The sequence below is a fragment of the Delphinus delphis genome, chromosome 10 (assembly GCF_949987515.2).
Source record: "Delphinus delphis chromosome 10, mDelDel1.2, whole genome shotgun sequence".
Lineage (NCBI taxonomy): Eukaryota > Metazoa > Chordata > Mammalia > Artiodactyla > Delphinidae > Delphinus > Delphinus delphis.
This window is the reverse complement of record NC_082692.2, coordinates 59,129,547-59,151,318: the sequence shown is the minus strand read 5'-3', so window position 1 is coordinate 59,151,318 and position 21,772 is coordinate 59,129,547. Positions and strand designations below refer to the sequence as shown.

Below are 21,772 nucleotides of genomic sequence, written 5' to 3'. Positions count from 1 at the left end.
TTCACCAGCTACACTGGTGCTCGCTCAACGAGGCCATGTACAAAGAACGTGGGGGGAAGGATGGAGGCAATGCATAGGCTCAACAACATGCGCTTCTGCTCCCCAAGGCTGACCTGGCTACTGCCACTGCTGGGTGCCCAACCTGCCATGAACAGAGGCCAATACTGAGCCATGATACAGTTCCATTCCCTGGAGGGCCTGGCCGGCCGGCCAGCAGCAGGTTGACTACACTAGAACCCTCTGATCATGGAGGGGACAGCACTGTGCCCTCACAGGAAGAGATGCCCATTCCAGGTACGGATCAGCCATCCTTGCCCCTGCACTTGTGCCAACTCCACCATCCATGGTCCTGCCCCTTTCAATCAGCCTCCCAAACGCATCTCCTTCTGGGCTCCAGGAACCACATTCATCCCAACCCACTTTTTTTCTTTTTCTTTTTTTTTTTGTTTGGTCACACCACACAGCATTCGGGATCCTAGTTCCCTGGCCAGGGGCTGAACCCAGGCCACAGCAGTGAAAGTGCCAAGTCCTAACCGCTGGTCCGCCAGGGAGTTCCCCAACCCACTTATTCCTTCGGGACCGAAAGGTGAGAACAATTCTACTATTACCAACCCTGGAAAACGGCACCATCCCTTGTACTCAATCACCCCTTTGTAAATAAACCATCATTGAATTATCCCAATTTGAGTGTGCCCCAGGGTAGGGAGGTGAATGGTAGTCCCCTTTGAAAAGTTTCACTTTCCAGTTTTTCCTTATCACCTTGTGAAATCAATTAATACTGAAAATGACAGGTTCACCCCAATAGCTGGATTCATCCTTTCCACCTCGGAAAAGAATGGTGGAACCCCATATCGTACACTTAGACTGACCAGTTAATAAGTTGTCAGGTTTCATTTTGAGCAATGGCCTTTTAAGCCTTCACAAACTACTGGTTTTATAGTTTTGAGTTAGTCTTACTCAAATTTTTTAAAAAGGGAAAGAAACTGCTGGAATCACCAGGGACACTGAATTCATATGTCATCTCAGCGTCAGAGAATCAGCCTCTGAATCCCACTTCTTGACTACTCCTCAAGCATCGACGTACACAGATGGCAACTGGGTGGCAGAGGCTAAGGAGAGGGGTGCAAAGTAGACACTGGCAGCCTGCAGAGGCCTCCAGCGAGAGTCTACCTACGGAGACGAGAACAGCAGTGCTGCCCTAACACGTGCCTTTTTCCCAACATAGGGTACTACAGTCACAATTCTTGGCAGCCATACCAGAAAGAGAGGCATATACCCTCCTTCCACTCTTCTCTGCTTCCTTCTGGCGACCACAAACTAAACCTGACACAGACAGAGGAAGAGGCCACTCCAGGCCAGGCAGAAGAAACCACGCCAGACATATATTCCAGGTATGGCCACACGGTGGCAGGTCCCCTCTTCTGTATCTAATGTAAACATCTACTGGGGGGCAAAGGATATATATTTATTTATTTATTTATTTATTTATTGAGGGTTAAATGACATTTTACTTGGGAAGAGCAGAAGACAATCATGCTCACGACATAAATGTTTCCTTAAGAGGTCAAGTTACCATTGTCCTTCATTAAAATTCTTTTCGATGTATAATAATTTAAAAGTTATGGCACAAAGACATAGCTCCAATACTGTAGTTCTGAGCTTGCTATATACAACTAGTATTATTTACTTGTCACAATATTCCTTTTTTTTTTTTTTTGCGGTACGCGGGCCTCTCACTGTTGTGGCCTCTCCCGTTGCGGAGCACAGGCTCCGGACGCGCAGGCTCAGCGGCCATGGCTCACGGGCCAAGCCGCTCCGCGGCATGTGGGATCTTCCCGGACCGGGGCACGAACCCGTGTCCCCTGCATCGGCAGGCGGACTCTCAACCACTGCACCACCAGGGAAGCCCGTCACTATATTCTTAATGTCATCTTTTCCACACTCCTCAAATAGAAATATAAGGGAAGCTCATTTTTAAATTGCATTTTTCTGCTTCAGGAATCAGCTCTCATTTCGTGTTCTCTGCAATTCTTTCCATCACCAATTCTCTTCCCATGTTTCTTTCATCTAACAGAAAATTAAATGTGATGCTTTGCTAGGTTCCCAAGGATTACTAAATTATATCACATTCAAATATATAAGCCTCACAACCGCTGTCCTAAAAATATTATAACAAAGGTATGTTCATAGTCCAGGTAAAATAAGCATAAAAATTAGTCAGAGCAGCAAACACAGAGGCTGAAAATTGTTCTACAAGATGTCAGGTAAGACATTAAATGAATTCTATTATTATAAGAAATTAGGAAGCATGCCTTTTAAATATCCTTTGATGTGAGATGTTTAATTTGTATGCAAAAGTGATTCAAATGTGGCAATTCCCCAAACGATACGCACTTCAGCACCATGGCTTAATATAATAAACCCAGAACGTTTCACTTCGTTCTACACAAAGGTATGAATATTATTCAACCCTTGCTTTATTATTTAACAAATTTGTCTCTCATGCTGTCCATAAAGTAACAGAAAAAGAAGTTTGTTTAGCAGAAAGTTACAAGGGCAAATTCACTGAAACTAACCACGAGGAAGAATTATAAATGAGAATCAGTCCCAGCTCAGGCCCTCAAACAAGCCAGAAACGGTCGCGCAGTGCCTGGTGTGAAAGATGGCGTCTTACAGCTGCTCAGCACAGAAACTGCTGAGGATGCTACACTGAGGCAGCAGTGGGGTACAAAGCACCCTGCGGGGCCATCTGATACCTGTGAAAAGGGGGGAAATACAAGCCCAACAAGGTAGAGGTAGTTTTTTCAGGAAAGCACCTAGCACCATTTTCATAAATTACCATCAACAAGAAAATCCTGCTCAAATGCAGGTTTTAGAAAGAAAAGTATTCACAAAAACATGGCTAACTAATTCATTAAGAGCTCTTCCCACCGGCAACATTTTGACTAGTGCTCTGTGTTTGGCCGTAACACAAACCCTCACACAGGCGGCACTGTTGTTAAGCGAGTCCTTATGGTGGGCCAAATTTATCAATAGCACTTTATCCAAAGAAGAGAGAGATCGTTTTCCCTGAGATTTACGTGGAAAACCTACGTCTCTCTATGTTTCCTGTTGCCCTGCCAAGCAGCAAACATCCTTAGCCGAACTCAAAGTGTATTCTGAGGCCGGGTGAGGCTGTGTTCCTCCTCACTCCTGCTGATGCTCTCACACCCTCTGTCCTGACCAAGGGCCTGTGATTCTGAGTCTCCCATCATCTTATCACACTGTCCTCTCTCCTCAGTGCCCTTGGCTACTGACCCCCCTGTTCATGCTTCTTGTCCACTGAGGACACGGCTTCCTTCCTGGCTCACCACCTTCCTCCCCACCTATACTCCTGTCCTCACTTTCAGCCAAGTGGATGTCCCTTTGGGAGACACACTGGAACCCTGACCACACAACGGTCCCTTGAGCTCATAACACTTGGTCCCTTGACCTGTTCCTCTACCACGACTCATCCACAGTCACACCCAGAACCCTCACAGTATCCCCAATACTTCTCCAATTCAGACACCCTCTCACCTTCACTCATACGTCTCTCAAGCTTCCTTATTCAAAGCCCTTCAGCAATATTCCTTTAAACACCCAAGCCAATGATCCCACCACCTTCTCACAGTCTTTCTTTACATGCTTTCCTACATAGACTGGGTTCTGAACAGAAAAGACCTAAAACTGTAAGGCCTTAGGCAAGAGGGTTTGGAAATGACCACTCTCTCTCCTCAACAGACTCAAGTCCTCCCTTAATTAAAGACCCAACTATCTTCTGAAGAACATCACACAACTAGGCAGATTGTGATAAACAATTCAAGGTGAAACAAACCGAACTTGGTTTCTGTGCAGCTTTATTCTCTTTCCCATTCTCTGAAATGACAACTTCATATCTTCTCCTCCACCTCTTTCTGGTGGTGACCTTGAGGTACTCCATTGTCAGAAGCCGTTAGATACAAGATCCCTCATTCTCCCACCACCAAATAATACCCCCCACTCCACCTCCATTTATTAATCCTTTCTTCCTGTGATTCTGATTTAAGGACAATTACCCTGTTATCATTCATGCTATGTTGCCCGTCTTGTACCTTCTCATAAAGCTAAGTAAACGTGATGTTGAGTAAATATAAACATATATCAATGTATATACTGTTATATATGTGTACACACACACAGACACACACTAATATATGGGCAGGGTGGTGGTTGAAATCACCAATGAACTCATAGAAGCCCAGAGCTGTTTGGAGCGGAAGGTTTTTTATTAATGTATTCACACACATAGGGTTCTCCAAATTTTTCTGTCTTCTATCAGTTCCAGAAAGTTGTGTTATTCGGACAACTTGTCCATCTAAGCTCTCAAGTAAGTAGGCATAAAGCTATTCATATGACCCCCTTAGTACCCTGAGTGCTGGATCTACTCCCTTGCTGTCTCCCTTTTAGTCCTGACATGGCTTATTTGTATTTTCTCTTTATTTTCTTTTGATCAATTTGGCTACAAGTTTAATAAGTTTATCAACATATGAACTACCAGTTTTACTGGGTTTTATATACTTTTACTTTTCCAGTTCATTGACTTCAGCTCTTATTTTTTAGTATTTCCTTTATTTTAATTGCACTGGGTTGAATTTGCTTTCCTTTTCCTAAACTTTTTTTTAAATAAATTTATTTATTTTATTTATTTATTTTTGGCTGCATTGGGTCTTTGTTGCTGCACACGGACTTTCTCTAGTTGCAGTGAGCGGGGGCTACTCTTCATTGTGGTGCACGGTCTTCTCATTGCAGTGGCTTCTCTTGTTGCAGAGCATGGGCTCTAGGTCCGTGGGCTTCATTAGTTGTGGCACGCAGGCTCAGCAGTTGTGGCTCGTGGGCTCTAGAGCGCAGGCTCAGTAGTTGTGGCACATGGGCTTAGTTGCTCTGCGGCATGTGGGATCTTCCCAGACCAGGGCTCGAACCTGTGTCCCCTGCATTGGCAGGTGGATTCTTAACCACTGCGCCACCAGGGAAGCCCTAAACTTCCTAAATTGGAACTCAGAACATTCTTGATTTCTCATATAGTGGTTCTCAAAGTACAGTCCTGGAACCAGCAGCAGTACAAAGTCATCTAGGAATCTATTAAGATACAAATTGTGCCCCACTCCAGTCCTACTGAATGAGAAACTCTGTAGGTGAGGTCCAACAATCTGCATTCTAACAAGCCTTCCAGGCAACTGGGATATGTGTTCGGCTTTTCATAGCTAGTGCTCTACTCTGAGCATTTAAAGCTGTGGACTATTTCCCTCTCACTCCCACTTCAACAGCATCACAAAACTCTTGATGTGTTAGGTGTCCATTATCATTCAGTTTAAAATTTACCTAAATCCTCTTCAGAGTTTTTCATTAACACATGAGTTACTGTTGGTGGGAATGTAAACTGGTACAGCCACCATGGAGGAGAGTATGGAGGGTCCTTGAAAAACTAAAATTAGAGTTACCACTGTGATCCAGCAATCCCACTCCTGGGCGTGTATCTGGAGAAAACTAATTCGAAAAGACACATGCAGCACTGTTACAATTCACTGCAGCACTGCTTACAATAGCCAAGACATGGAAACTACCTAAATGTCCATCAACAGAAGAATGGATAAAGAAGACGTAGAATGTGTATACAATGGAATATTACTCAGCCATAAAAAAGGAATGAAATAATGCCATTTGCAGCAACAGAGATGGACCTAGAGATGATCATACTAAGTGAAAGACAGATATGATATCGCTCATACATGGAATTTAAAAAAAAGATACAAATGAACTTATTTGCAAAACAGAAAGAGACTCACAGACTTAGAAAACAAACTTATGCTTACCAAAGGGGAAAGGGGTGGGGGATAATTGAGGAGTCCAGGACTAGCATATATACACTCCTACATATAAAATAGATAACCAACAAGGACCAATACAGCACAGGGAACTATACTGAATATTTTGTAATAACCTATGAGAAAAGAATCTGACAAACAATAGATATATATTATGTATAACTGAATCACTGTGCTGTACACCTGAAACACAACAGTGTCAATCAACTATACTTCAATAAAAATAAATCATGAAACTGATGGAAAAGGAGGGAAAAAAATGAGTTACTCAAAAGTATTTTGCTTAATTTCTAAATATTTGAGGGATTTTCTAGATTTCCTCTTATTAACTTCTAAATTCCATCGTCGTCAGAGAATATATTCTAAATGATTTTAATCCTTTGTTGTTAAGATATGTTTAATGGCTGACTTTATGGTCTTAGTGAATATTCAGTGTGCATTTTAAATGAATGTAAATATTTTACAGTTGTTCAAATTAGTATTCTATAAATGTCAATTATTTCAATTTCATTCATATCATTCAAATCTTCTGTGTTCTGACTTTGTCTTGCTTGTTTAAAAATTACCCAACAATAACAGATTTGTCTACTCCTTTTAGTTCTGTCAATTTTCCCTTCATTTATTTTAAAGTGCTCTTGGTTGGTGCCTACAAATTCAGGATTGTTAATGTTTTCTAATAAACTGAAACTCTCATTATGAAACACCCATCTTTATCTCTAGTGTAACTCCCTTACTATATACTTTGTTATTAACATAGCCATGCAGCTTTCTTGTTATCAGTGTTTCCATGGTGTATCTTTTTCCATGTTGTTAGTCTATCTTCATGTTTAAAGTATGGATTATGTAACTACATATAGCTAGGCTTCTCTTTCTAATCCAGTATGACAATCTGTGCCTTTTGACTCAAGTATCTAGGCCACTGAACTTTAATGTAATTATTAATGTGGTATGGTTTAAGTCTATCATCTTGCTATTTGCTTTCTATTTGTCCCATTTGATCTTTCTCCCTTTAATCTTCCTTTCCCGACTTATTTTTGATTGAGTATTAATTTAGAATTGCATTTCATTTCTTCTACTGACCAAATTAGCTATAGCTCTTTGTTTACGTTTTTACTGGATACTCTTCAGGTTACGATAGCATCCGTTAAGTAATCACATTTCACCTTAAATCAACATTACCTATTTCACATACAATACAAAAACACATACAATGTGTACATACAACATAATATACACATAAAATATAGAATGAGATAGAAAAAAATTTTGATGGGATAATTGTGGGAAATTTTCCAAAAGTTTCTGAGGTCCTTGGCTAACTTGGAGGCTGTGTGTGTGCGTTGAGTGAAACTCCCTGGACCCCAGCAGAAAGCAGTGAGTGAGAGGCCAAAGAGGAGCAGGAATTTCAACAGTTGCTCAGTGTGCTGGGGAGATGGAGTTTGGAGGTCAAGTCCCACCAAGTTAAGTGGTGGGACTCAGTTCCTTGATCCAGGAAGACTGTTGGGTTCTACTTGAACTCTGTTCCCCTGTGTGAACTCAGAGCAGCTGCCTGAAGATAAGCCAGTTAAAAACACAGCTCACACAGCTTCCTTTCTTTCAAGTTGTGTGTCCCCTCTAGCTTCTACCTACCTCCGTTTTTATATTCTGTCCAGATTCATTATCATTATTGGCAGAAGCTTCTCAACCATGACCAGAACCAGAACTCCAACCCAGGTCTTATTTTTATGTTAATTTCTCAGTTGGGAAGAAGTATAAATGCATACTCCAAACATTAATGAACTCAAAAAACCATGGTTACAAACTTATATGAAAACTTTTTTTAACCTTTCTAGAGTTGAAGATAAAATCAACAAGCTTGCTTGTTATCTCCCCGTGTAGATAAATGGATTGCTCCTTTTTTTATTCTCCCTGCAAAATTCCCCTTTTACTACAGGGATAGCTCTTCAAGAGCCTTAGTTCCAACTAACGCGCACTGGGGAACCGAAGGCCTCATCTACTGTTCTTAGGTTCTACCAGATCTCAAAATTAACAGCAATAACCACCACCCTGCTCTGCCTCAGACAGCCTCAAAGTCTTACCATTTCAGATTTCAGCTCCCCATTTCTGACTTTCGAGAATTTCCCTTTCTTGTGCATCTAAGTATTTTGCAAGTCTTTTTGTTACATTTTATCCTGAATTTCTAGATATTTATTTTGCTGTGGGAGGATTTCCAGGTAATCTAAGTAGCTAAGTTTTTATAATTAGAAAACCAAAGATTTCCCTTGTGGTCCAGTGGCTAAGACTCCATGCTCCCAAAGCAGAGGGCCAGGGTTTGATCCCTGGTCAGGGAACTAGATCATGCCGCACCTAAAGACCCCGTGTGCCACACCTAAGACCCGGCTCAGACAAATAAATAAATAAACGCAATATTTTTTAAAGAAGAAAACCATACGTTATTTTATAATTAGAAAAAAGCATAATAAATGTTTTTGGGGAAAGCTCTAGGTAAAAACAATTTCATTTATGTACATAAAATATGTACATCCCCAAAAAGTGCAACAAGTATCATCTGTTCTTCAAAACAGCTGTAAGTTGGAAATGAGGACTGTGGAAAATAAGGACCATGACTGAGCTTGCCATGTGCAGTTGTTCCAGTAATGAAAAGCTACAGCATGCAAGGCGCCGGGACAGCGGAGGAAGTGGTGCAATTGTGCAGCTTAATAGAGAGCAAGAGCCCAAAGTGGAGCACGCTACACCACAACCTCTAAAACAGATGCCAGAACAGCCAACTGTCCCTAAATACAGTCAGCATGTCCCGTGTTTAGAGTTCCACAAGTACACAATGTTCAGAGAGAACTAAGTTGACTAATGCTTCAAATCACCATATATCTACTGCTTAACATAAAGTTCAATTCTAAAACCAATTCAGTAGAAGGCTGAATAACAGTGTCAATATTCTTAAATCAAGAATTCAGAGATTTCATCTTTTGAGCAACTAAATCACAAGATGTGATTATCCTACCAAAAAAAAAATTAGGACATAAAAAGCAAAATAAACTTGAAAATTAGATGAATTTCAAAACAGCAATGGCAATAATAATGTTGCATAGCACGATGAACTTAGTGAATTAATCTGTTGAAAATGAAATGAGAAAAACGCAATGGCAATTAACGACAGCTAATACATTAACATGTCATGAACTAACTAAAATTGTGCATTTCAATTTAGAAAAAGGTTAAAACAAGCGAGTTACAATCTCTATAACTTTTCAAATTATTTCCTTATTGTATACTTAACTTGGCACTGAAAGTGACACTGCAAAGGAAAAAGATGTAACTTCACAATGGAGATATACTGCATCACCTCTTTAATCACGTGATCCAAGTAAGTACAATTAATAGGGTACAAACACCATATGCTTCCTGCTATGACGAAATATGAAGCACCCAACATCACCTATGATATAGTCTTACCAAAAAAAAAAAAAAAACTTTAACCTGAATCTAATCAAGCCTCCAAACCTAACTTACACTTTATAGGAAATGCAGGAACTAGAAAATCAAGTTTCATGATACTAAGAAAAAGCAAGTAGACAAATATGGAACATTCTACAAGACAACTGGCTTGGGCTTTGCAAGAACTCAATGTCATGGGGGGAAAAATGGGGAGACAAATCCAGAAGAAATATTAGCAAAAAGAATCCAACAGTGCATTATAAAGATGTTACTACATCATGACTCAAGTAGAGTTACTTTGAAAAATGCTAGGGTGGTTTAATTTTAGGGTTGCCACTGATACAATCCACCTATTAACAGAGATAGGAATAAAACCCATCAATCACCTCTATAGATATCATATAACCAATTCAATACTCATTCATGTTAAAAATAAAGAACTTGGTAGAGACTAATTTAACGTGATTTTATACCAAAACCAAGTATTAATGAGAATACAAATCACTGAAAATTCTCTTTCATTGGTGAAAGGATTTTAAGTTTATACAACTGTTTTGGAAAACAGTTTAGATTACCCTCTAAAGTTGAACATACACATACCCTATGACCTAGCAATTCTAACTCCTAGGTTTATCTAACAGAAAGTTCACATAAGTGCATCAAAATGTTTTTTACAAGATCTATTTATAATAGCCAAATATGGCAAACAACCCAAATGTCCATCACTAGTGGTGTGATACTGTAAAGGAACTAGACACCTAAAACAAGGATGAATTTCACACATGACACGTAACAAAATAAGCCAGATACCAAAGAACACGTCATATGATTCAATTTAAATAAAATTCAGAAACAGGCAAAATAATCACAGTACCAGAGCGTATGGTAGTAGATACCTTTAGAGCAAAGGGAGAGACTAGCGACTGAGAACCAGAAGGTACTGAGAACCAGAAGGTACTGAGAACCAGAAGGTACGGTAGTAGATACCTTTAGAGCAAAGGGAGAGACTAGCGATTGAGAACCAGAAGGTACGGTAGTAGATACCTTTAGAGCAAAGCGAGAGACTAGCGATTGAGAACCAGAAGGTACGGTGGTAGATACCTTTAGAGCAAAGCAAGAGACTAGCGATTGAGAACCAGAAGGTACGGTAGTAGATACCTTTAGAGCAAAGGGAGAGACTAGCGATCGAGACAGGGCACACGGGGTGTGCTCGTGAGCTGGCAATGTTCTATTTCTTGAACCAGTGGCAGCTTCCTGGGTTTTCACTTTGTGACAATTCAGTGAGCATGAAAGTTATGTTTTGTACACATTTCTGTATATTTGTAACTCTTCAGTAAAAAAAAAAAAAGGCATTACCATCTTTGATTCAAAAAGAAAGCACAAAGCAATCCCTAAATCTGTAATGCCAAAATATGTAATACAAATTGAAAAATATAATTATATATCATACTGGTGACAGAAGTACAAAGTGAAGAATTATTTGAATTGACTTGAAAACTCAGTATTTTGACTGTATATATCACCTAGTGGATTGTATCCCAAGGACCAAAAAAACCAAACCAAAACAAAAATATCTTAAACAGCACTTTGTAGTTTTACTGTTAGGAATAATATGGTTATTATTTTTAAACTATTTAATCTAAACTATAGGTTAAAGAAAATAGGCATGTTAATGTCATAGCAGCTAAGACTTTCAGTTTATGAGAAATTAAAATTTTAAATAAAAAGGTAAGAACCATAATTTTAAATGTGAACTGGAAGTATAGGTACGAAAGAACTTGTGACTTTTCTCTTTAAGAAATATTTCCTAGCTCTCACCCACGAAAAGTTCTAAAAGAAACGACAATCCCAGCAGCAGTGAGCACCCCTACCCAGACTGCATTCTCGAAGCACCATTTTCAGCTAAAATTAAACAAGGTTCCTTATAGAATTGACTTCAGAACTAGGGCTGACTTTTCCCAAGAACAGTGAAATCTTGTTGACAGAAAGCAAGTAAGGTATCAGACACAGTAGTAGGCTCATGTAGAAAGTAGAGAGGAGCAGACTAGAACGGTCTCCCATTGGCCTGAGATGGAACAACTTTAGCACCCAAAAGACTAATGACTGCAACAGACTGAAATAAACATACATACGTAAATCCATAATTTCTTAATATAAAGCAAATCTCATTGGACAGATTAAGACTACTAATGCACCAACTTATTATTCTGAATATGGGTCTATAAAGGGCAACAATCATTTATCCTGCCTTTGCTAAACAAACTATATTTTAGGATAACCAATTAGCTGATATGGGAAAGCTCTTATGTAAGGAAAACTCCCAGCTGTAAATGAGAAAGGAATTACAGAACGAGAAAATGATCATTTTTGCAACCCTAAAGGACTAATGCAACTAAGCAATGATCATCAACGGATGCTAAAACTACTAAGTATGAGAGTGATGGGCAAGTTCATAACCACAGGGCTGACCACACCTGAAGCCAGTGAGCAAACACAACACCAGTAATAAGGAGGCAACCAGACATTATTATACACACCTCCCTATGAGGCAACAGGAAACACACAGCACCAGGTAGGGGGAATTCCTACCCTTCCTCCATAAAGCAACTTGAATCTCATCAAGGCTCTACACCTAACTAGCAGTCACAAGAAATACAGGTGAGAGAGAACCATGGCACCAAAAGGACAGAAGAAAGTTTCCAACGTTCCAGCTTTGGCTAAAACAAATGACAATTTGTCTTTGATAAATAAATGGCACTAAAAAATAATAGGAAAATGTTTGAAATTAAGGGACTTAAGAGTCAACGTTATCTAAATGCAGTATAGGACCTTGTTTCAATCCTGGTTCAATGATAAAATACAAAATGACATGTATGAGGGACTTCCCTGGTGGTCCAGTGGTTAAGAATCTGCCTTCCAATGCAGGGGACGCTAGTTCAATCCCTGGTCAGGGAACTAAGCTCCCACATGCCGTGGGGCAACTAAGCCTGTGTGCTGCAACTACTGAGCCCACGTGCTCTGGAGCCCATGAGCCATAACTAGAGAGAAGTCCACGCGCCACAACAAAGAGCCCACGTGCCACAACTAAGACGCAACGCAAAAAAAAAAAATGACATGTGTAAGATCATCAAGAAAACATGAACACTGGGTATTAGATGATATTAAGAAACCACCGTCGATTTTGTTGGGTGTGATAATGGTATTGTGATTGTATTTTTAAAAAACCTTTTCTGTTAGATAGATGTACTAGAGTATTTAAGAGTATAATATGATGTCTGGAATTTTTTTTTTAAATACTATATCAAGGTGGTGGTGGAATTCCCTGCCAGCCCAGGGGTTAGGACTCCACAGTTCCACTGCAAGGGGCACAGGTTCAATCCCTGATTGGGGAAATAAGATCCCGCACACCACATGGCACAGCCAAAAAAAAAAAAATTATAGCAAGGGGAAGGGAAAGGAGGAGGGGGAAGACAGAGGGAAGAGAACAGAGAGAAGGAATGGGATAGGGAGGGTGAGTGAGAGAGAGATAAGACAACAGATGAACAATATTAGTAAAATTCTAATAATTGTTGGAATTGATAGCTCATTATTTCAGTCTACTTTTATGTATGTTGACATTTTCCATAATAAAAAATATTTAATGAAGGGATCAAACTAGAGTGTCTATTAATATTCCTTCCAGTTCTAAATTTTAAGGCTCTATATTTAATTTCATAAAATATATCCACTGCATGCTTAAGACTACATATATATAGGATAATATAAAATTTACTTTAAATTTTTACACACAAGAACCACAACAAACCACAACAGGGTGGTAAATGTGATATCTAGGAATAAAAGTTTAAGAAGCTGGCAATATTCTTCTGTAGAAAAGACAGAGAAGAATTGAATAAATGCTTCTAAATATTCAATATATACAAGAGATCATGACCAACTCTTTTCTGTAGCCATTGATGATAGAATAGGATGGAAGGGACTTAAATTGTATCATAAGGATAGTAAAATGGATTTTTCTCCATCTCTTCTTGTCTCTTTGTAACAAATTATACTGCCACACTTTCCCACCATTCTTATAATCATTTATTAAATCCTTTAACACTGACTGAATACCAGAAATACAGATTACTTGGCTGGCTAGGCACTGTGGATTACAGTGATGAATAATAAAATGAGGTCCTAGGGCTTCCCGGGTGGTACAGTGGTTAAGAATCCGCCTGCCAATGCAGGGAACACGGGTTCGAGCCCTGGTCTGGGAAGATCCCACATGGCGCGGAGCAACTAAGCCCGTGCACCACAACTACTGAGCCTGCGCTCTAGAGCCCGCGAGCCACAACTACTGAAGCCCAACGCCTGGAGCCTGTGCTCCGCAACAAGAGAAGCCACCGCAATGAGAAGCCTGCGCACCGCAACAAGGAGTAGCCCCCGCTCTCCGCAACTAGAGAAAGCCCGCCTCAAGCAACGAAGACCCAACACAGCCAAAATTAATAAAACAAAATGAATAAAATCTATCCTTAAAATGAGGTTCTGGGCTTCCCTGGTGGCACAGTGGTTGAGAGTCTGCCTGCTGATGCAGGGGACACGGGTTCGTGTCCCGGTCCGGGAAGATCCCACGTGCCGCGGAGCGGCTGGGCCTGTGAGCTATGGTCACTGAGCCTGCGCATCCGGAGCCTGTGCTCCGCAGCGGCAGAGGCCCGCGTACCGCAAAAAAAAAAAAAAAAAATGAGGTTCTATAAAAAAGAATGAAATCATGCCATTTGCAGCAACATGGAAAGACCTAGAGATTATCATACTAAGTGAAGTAAGCGAAAGACAAATGTCATATGGTATCGCTTATATGTGGAATCTAAAAAAAAGAAAAATGATACAAATCAACTTATATACAAAACAGAAATAAACCATATAGAAAACAAACTTATGGTTACCAAAGGGGAAAGAGAGGGAGGATAAATTAGGAGTTTTGGATTCATATATATACACTACCATATATAAAATAGATAACCAACAAGAACCTACTGTATAGCACAGGAAACCATTAATATTTTGTAATAACCTATAAGGGAAAAGAATCTGAAAAAGAATATATATGTATGCATAACGGAATCACTTTACTGTACACCTGAAAATGACACACTATATCAACTATACTCCAATAAAAAATAAAATAAAATTTAAAAAATAAATTACTTAAATAAAATGAGATTCTATGCCTTTAAAATGCCTACAGGATCTTCAACCATGAGTTTTATTGTCTGCTGGTAGTAAACCTACTGGAAAAATCAGAACGCGTCTCACACTTGACATTTTATTAATGATTTACTGAAAAACTATGTATGAAGACACAACTGTGTTCCAGAAAGCTGGTCTCAAGAGTTCTGAACCTAAGGTTCATCATAGGGCCTCCCAGGAGTCCAAATCTCCTGGAATGACTGCATTGTTCTGGAGAGGCTGTCATGGCTTTCATTAATCTCAAATGGTAATCATTGCCAATGGACTGGAACCACATTTCATGCAGCAGAAACTCCAAAAAACAGGGAAAAGATGAACACGGTACCAAATACCTGCCAAGCCTACTTCTTCCCGAAGTTGTAAAATAAATTCTTAACTTGAAAAACTTTGTTTCCAGTGTTTGAGCGCCCTCTTGTGGCTGTTTTAATTGTTACAGCCAATTGGTCATAGGAATTAATCAAGAACTAAAAAACGTTAAGTAGTAACAGAATAAAAAAAAAGATGGCATCACAAAGGAGCACCTGACACAATTTCTTCTGTAAACTCGTCATTATCCAACAGAAAATAATTCACAGTATAGTATATTCATAATTCAAAAGTTTCCTAGGTAAATATACACTTGCTTTTTTAAATTAAGTATGATTTTTCCCAAGTTTCATTTCAAATTAATAAAACATCAGCAAACACCCAGAGAGGGAAAAGTGAAAGAACAGAGTACACAAGGACCTCAGGAATTAACACGCACCTCCTCCTCTCAATGGAGCATCAGGAATGCAATGGGTTTTTTTTTGTTTTGTGTGTGTGTGTGTGTGTGTGTGTGTGTGTGTTTTGCGGTACGCGGGCCTCTCAATGTTGCGGCCTCTCCTGTTGCAGAGCACAGGCTCCAGGCTCCGGACGTGCAGGCTCAGTGGCCACGGCTCACGGGCCCAGCCACTCTGCGGCATGTGGGATCTTCCCAGACCGGGGCACGAACCCGTGTCCCCTGCATCGGCAGGCGGACTCTCAACCACTGCGCCACCAGGGAAGTCCAGGAATGCAATGTTTAATAAGGGACAGCAACAGGAGCTGGGGAAATACTTTGAGAACACAGAGTACCCAGTCTCTGAAGAGAAGAAAGCACTGGCCACAGAACTCAACCCGAGTGAGCACGGGGACAGATTCAGCTCAAGAACTGCTGGGCCAAATGCTCCCAGTAGCCGCAGCCGCAGCAATTTCCAGGGGGACCAGGCCACAGGCATGGAGCCAGGGGTGACTGATGCCTTCTGCCCAGACCTGCCCGTTCCTGTGGCAGAATATACTATCCCATCAGAGCCACAGGAGTCCCAAGCACGAGGACTTGGGCAGCCTCTCAGCTCCAGCCCTGCCTTCTGTTCTGTCTTCCCCAGACTCTGTGCCTCAAGGCAGCCCTCATCTCCAGACCTTCCATGACTCCTACCTACGTATGCGTCTCCCTCATCACCTCTGGCACCGAGCGGGAGCTGACCCTCTAAACTAGAGCCATCACAGCCCCAGGACATTCCTGAATGTACAGATCAGTCTTGCCCAGGGAATGTCCTACTGATGTCTAGGCAAACTATCTATGACTGTGAGATTCATCTCAGCGTATTTCCCAGTGCTGAAAGGATGAACTCATTTGCAATGCTATTCAGCATTCCACTGTGGGAATGCGACATACTTTGTCGATTCTGCTGTTGATAGACACGTGGGTTGTTTCAAATCTCGGGCTGTTACAAATCATGCTGGCAATATATATTCCTGTACATGTCACTTGTTACCCTGGGTTACAGGGTAGTGACGTGCTCAGCTTTCAGAGATCAAGCAGTTTCCCAGAGCGGCTCTGCCCGTTTACATTCCTCAGCAGCATGTGAGCCCTCCTTCTGCTCAGTATTTTCACCAACACTGAGGACTGTTAAGGCTTTTTAATTTTTGCCAGTCCGGTGCCTGTGTTGAAATTTCATTTCGGATTTGCTTTTCTGATGCCTCAGCACTTTTCATATTGAATACTAGAATTTATATTGGCCAGACTTGGGGTTATTAACGTCTGCCTTCAAATATCATAGCAATCGGCAGATCTATCAACACTCTTCAAAATCTATCTGTGGAAAAAAAAAAAAAAACTCGTATCCAGAATAAAATCATTTTTTACTCTTTCCACCACTACAAACCTGGTCCAAGTCACCAGCACCATCCCTCATCTGAACTGCCACAGCCCCCTAAACTGGTCTGATTCCACCTTGCCCCCGTCCTTGTAACAAAGTGATCCTTTCCAAACATCGGCCACACCACGCCACTCCTCTGCTCCAAATCCTCCAATGGCTTCCCATCTCGTTCAGACTAAAACCCCAAGCTCTGACCATGGTTTACAACAAGGTTCTGGATGGCCTGGCCTCTGGCTACCTCACTAACCTCATCTCCCATCGGTACCTCATGCTCAGTTCCAGCTACACTCGCCTCCTCGTTGCTTCTCGAAACGTGCCGATCACTTATCTACCCCCAGTCCTTTCTTTTTTTCTTTTTGCTTATTTTTATTGGAGTATAGCTGCTTTACAATATTGTGTTATACTGTACCGCAAAGTGAATCAGCTATCCGTATACACATATCCCCTCTTTTTTGGATTTCCTTCTTATTTAGGTCACCACAGAGCACTGAGTAGAGTTCCCTGTGCTCTACAGTAGGATCTCATTAGTTATCTATTTTATACATAGTATCAATAGTGTATATACATCAATCCCAATCTCCCAATTCATCTCACCACCACCCTTTCCTCCTTGGTATCCATACGTTTGTTCTCTACATCTGTGTCTCTATTTCCACTTTGTAAACAAGATCGTCTATACCAATTTATTCAGATTCCACATATATGAGTTAATATACGACATTTCTTTTTCCCTTTCTGACTTACTTCACTCTGTATGACAGTCTCCAGGTCCATCCATGTCTCTACAAATGACCCAATTTCATTCCTTTTAATGGCTGAGTAATATTCCATTGTATATATATATACCACATCTTCTTTATCGATTCCTCTCTTCATGGACATCTAGGTTGCTTCCATATCCTGGCTATTGTAAATAGTGCTACAATGAACATTGGGGTGCATGTGTCTTTCCCGTCAAGAATGTTCTTCCCCAGCTGAGGGAACTATTCCCTCAATTCCCTCAGGTCTCTGCTCAGCCTTCCCCAAACAGCCAATCTCTAAACCACCGCTGCTGCCACCTCATCATTTCCAAACCCTGCTACATCTTTCCCACTGAAGTTATCACCACCAAATTTTATATATTTATTTGTTTATTATCTCTCTCCTTACACTGGAACACAAGCTCTGCAAGAACAGAGATTGCCATCTATTTTTATAAAATAAGCACCTAGATAGCACCCTGTACATACGCAGGTACTGACAAATATTTGTTAAGAATAAGAGTATCGTACATATGTCCATGCCACTCTCTCGCTTTGTCACAGCTTACCCTTCCCCCTCCCCATATACACTACCAAACGTAAAATAGCTAGCTAGTGGGAAGCAGCACATAGCACAGGGAGATCAGCTTGGTGCTTTGTGACCACCTAGAGGGATGGGATAGGGAGGGTGGGAGGGAGACGCAAGAGGGAAGAGATATGGGAACATATGTATATGTGTAACTGATTCACTTTGTTATAAAGCAGAAACTAACACACCATTGTAAACCAATTATACTCCAATAAAGATGTAAAAAGGAATAAGAGTATCAATGCCAAGAATGAAATGGATTATCAGTGCCTTGAATAAAACAGCATCTATGAATTCCTTCTAGAACAAGACAAGAACTTGCCTGGAACGATGGTCTTCCTGCAAGTAACACAGGCCATACCCACAAGAGGTACTCCGTAAGTGTTCAATTCGTAAAAGAACAAGAAAGAACTTGCCTTTTCCTTCTCCATTCCCTTCTCCCCTACCTTTTCAGACCCTCTAAAACAATGCAGAATTTACTTCCATGCTACTATTTTTTAAGAATATTTATATTCTTTTTCAAGAATCCATTCTTTCCAGATTATATTTCACAACAGTAGCACCTATTATTTAGACTTACATTTAAATAGATTCATTGTTTTTATTTGTTTCTCCTTTACATTATCTTAAAACTTGGGTGGGAAAGTGGGTGTTGAAGTTGGCAGCTCCTCAAGTAGCTTGCTCAAGTAAATTTTTTTTAGAAATGTTGGTGAAATTCAGATTGAGTTTCTGAAAATGTCTTCTGTCCCCACAAGTAGGCAGTACAATGGACGTAACAGAGAAATTTAACATCACATGACCTCCTAAGTGTCGATCCATTTCCACCATTTTCTTTATCTTCTAGACTTTAGTGTTACAGAAAAATTAAAAGTAAGTCTAATTTGCTTTTATTTGCTTATAACCTGGGTTTTAGATTTTATTTTTATCTTTGAAATTACAAATTTCACCAGGATAGGTCTACGTATGCATTCTTTTTTTCAATGTTTTGCCTGACACTTGGTGAAAAACCTTTCATCTAAAGATGTGAGTCTTTCTTCAGCTCAGGGTGAAATTTTCTCCTATTATTTTTCATTTCTGTTTGCTTGGATCTCTCCTCCTGGAAATCCCATTGTGTTTATCTTAGATAAGTGCTGTCCCATTGAAACAGAACTCAAGCCACACGGGCAATTTAAAATTTTCTAGTAGCCACATTAAAAAATAAAAGTAAAAATTTTAATATTTATCCTAATATATTCAAAAATACTGTTTTAGAATGTAATCTAAAAAAGAGTGGATATATGTATTTGTATAACTGATTCACTTTGCTGTACACCTGAAACTAACACAACACTGTAAATCAACTATACTCCAATAAAAATTTAAAATAAAAATGTAATCTATAAAGAAAATTACAGGTGAGATACTTTACATTATTTTTTTTTTTCATATCGAGTCTTCAAAATCTGGTGTGTGGTCTCTACTTGCAGCTCATCTCAATCCAGACTTGCTGCTTTTCAAGTGCCTAGTAGCCACTTTTGGCTGATGGCTACCATACTGGACAGTGTAAGAGATGTTCTGCAACTGTCTTCCGTGCCTTTTTAATTCATGATTTTTATCCTTTTTTTCTTCTTCTGAATCCTAAGAGAATTCACATCCTACTTATCTTCAAATTCACTAACTCGGCTTCTAAGGTACCCAGTATCTCCTACTTACTACTGCATCTACTGAATATTTTAATTCAGTCTTATTTTACACCTTCAGGGGCTCTTTCTTCATGGCACACTGTTCCCTCCTATTTTGATTATCCAGGAATGTCCTCTAGAATGTCAGGACTTGGTCATAGAATTTTCATCAAGTTCTCTCCCATCTCCTGCAGCAAATACGTTTCATTGGAGATCCTTTGCTCTGAGTCATCAGAAGGAGCCTCCATTCCTGAGCTCCTAAGTCTTCTCTTCTGCCTAAGTGTCACTGCCCTATCTGCTTGGTCTTTTAGATAAAAATCTAGTTTATAGATCTCTGATAGCCAAGCTGGGTACCATCAGTGATCATATAGGTCACAATTCATTTTTCTTGGTCACAAAAAGAAGGAAAAGTTTAGACTTAGTAACATTTTCTTTAGTAGCTCAGAGGTCTAATAATTGCAGGGAATGGGGACGGAATCATAAGCAGAGGAAATGCACAGAGCACAAATTAATCTCCCATTTGCTTCCACCTAGACAGCCCAGGACTAGCTGGAATACCATCCCAGCAACTGGCTACGGTACTGGACAGCACAGATACAGGACAGCTTCCTTCACCGCAGATAGTTCTATTAGACAGTACCTGGCTAAACAATTCTTCTCAAAGCCCCAAAAACCACACTACCAGATCTGGCTCTACAAAAATCCCTTCTTTTTACCATTTTCTCCTTCCTTCAGGAGTTCTGCCCTTCCCCCTTAAAAGCCTTGGTTTTTCTCACCTATTTTGACTCAACACTCTCCTAGTCCAAGGGATAAAAATCTACTGCCAGTTAAGCGCAGTACACATTAACAGGATAGATAGAAAGTAGTTTTTAGTGTTCAGGAACATTCAAAAAGGCACTTCCCTGGTGGCACAGTGGTTGAGAGTCCGCCTGCCGATGCAGAGGACATGGGTTCGTGCCCCGGTCCAGGAAGATCCCACATGCCGTGGAGCAGCTGGGCCCGTGAGCCATGGCCGCTGAGCCTGCGCGTCCGGAGCCTGTGCTCCGCAACGGGAGAGGCCACAACAGTGAGAGGCCCGCGTACCACGAAAAAGAAAAAAAGGGCAGTACAATGGTAGCATCCACTTCGTGGGACTTGGAATTACTGGTTAATTAATAAGGGCTTCCCAATATTGGTATTTGAAAGAAATGACTGATTCAGTTGTCCCTCAGCATCTGTGGTGAACTGGTTTCGGGAACCCCACAAATACCAAAATCCACAGATGCTCTTATATAAAATGGCCTAGTATTTGCATATAACCTATGCATATCCTCCCACATACTTTAAATCATCTCTAGATTATTTATACTACCTAGTACAATGTAAATTTTATATAAATACTTGCCAGTGTGCAGCAAATTCAAGTTTTGCTTTCTGAAACTTTCTAGAACTTTTCTCCCCCTGAATATCTTCAATCCATGGCTGACTGAATCCACAGACTCAGAACCCGTGAATACACAGTGCCGACCACATTTGAAAATACCTTTAGTGCATGCCTGGCAGTTAAATACTGTCACTATTGTCAGAAATAAATGACAACTGGTGGGGATAAAAACACTAAATTCAATGTGAAAAACCCCAAAAAATTTTAATTTGAAGTTGAGCTGGGCTTCCAGTAGAAAATACTTTAGTTATAATAAAATGTTGAGTAGACCACATGAAAACTAGTAATGAAATAAACCTTATCCATAAATTATTGAAATGCAGTAATGATGACTAGAGTCCACAAGCCTTGTAATTCCACCGCACCACCTTTGACAACAGACTACGCTGTAAACGAGCGGCTGTGCTGAAGTGTACAGGCCTACTGAGGTTACTTTATAACAACTGCCACAATTCCACACTTAACACCAATGAAAGCTGCATGTTCTAAAATCAAGAACAATCTTTGCCATTTGTAACATTTCAGTAATAAATGAAATTACCTCAATAACAGGTGTATTTTCCTGGAGCTCCGTTGTGTGCGAGGCCAGTAAACCAATCAACCGAGCTACCTTGGCCCTTCTGTAAACAGAGAGAAAATGGGCTCAGAAGTGGA

General features: G+C 40.4%; 1 protein-coding gene across 5 annotated transcripts in view; it reads right to left on the bottom strand.

The window, feature by feature from the left end:
* ULK4 (unc-51 like kinase 4) overlaps positions 1–21,772 on the bottom strand; it is a 517,204-nt gene that overhangs the window by 440,973 nt on the left and 54,459 nt on the right. For all 5 annotated transcript variants that reach the window (XM_060022287.1, XM_060022288.1, XM_060022291.1 and 2 more), the window contains one exon: positions 21,660–21,738. In XM_060022287.1, the coding sequence (XP_059878270.1) occupies positions 21,660–21,738 (79 nt within the window). The remainder of the gene's footprint in view (positions 1–21,659; positions 21,739–21,772) is intronic.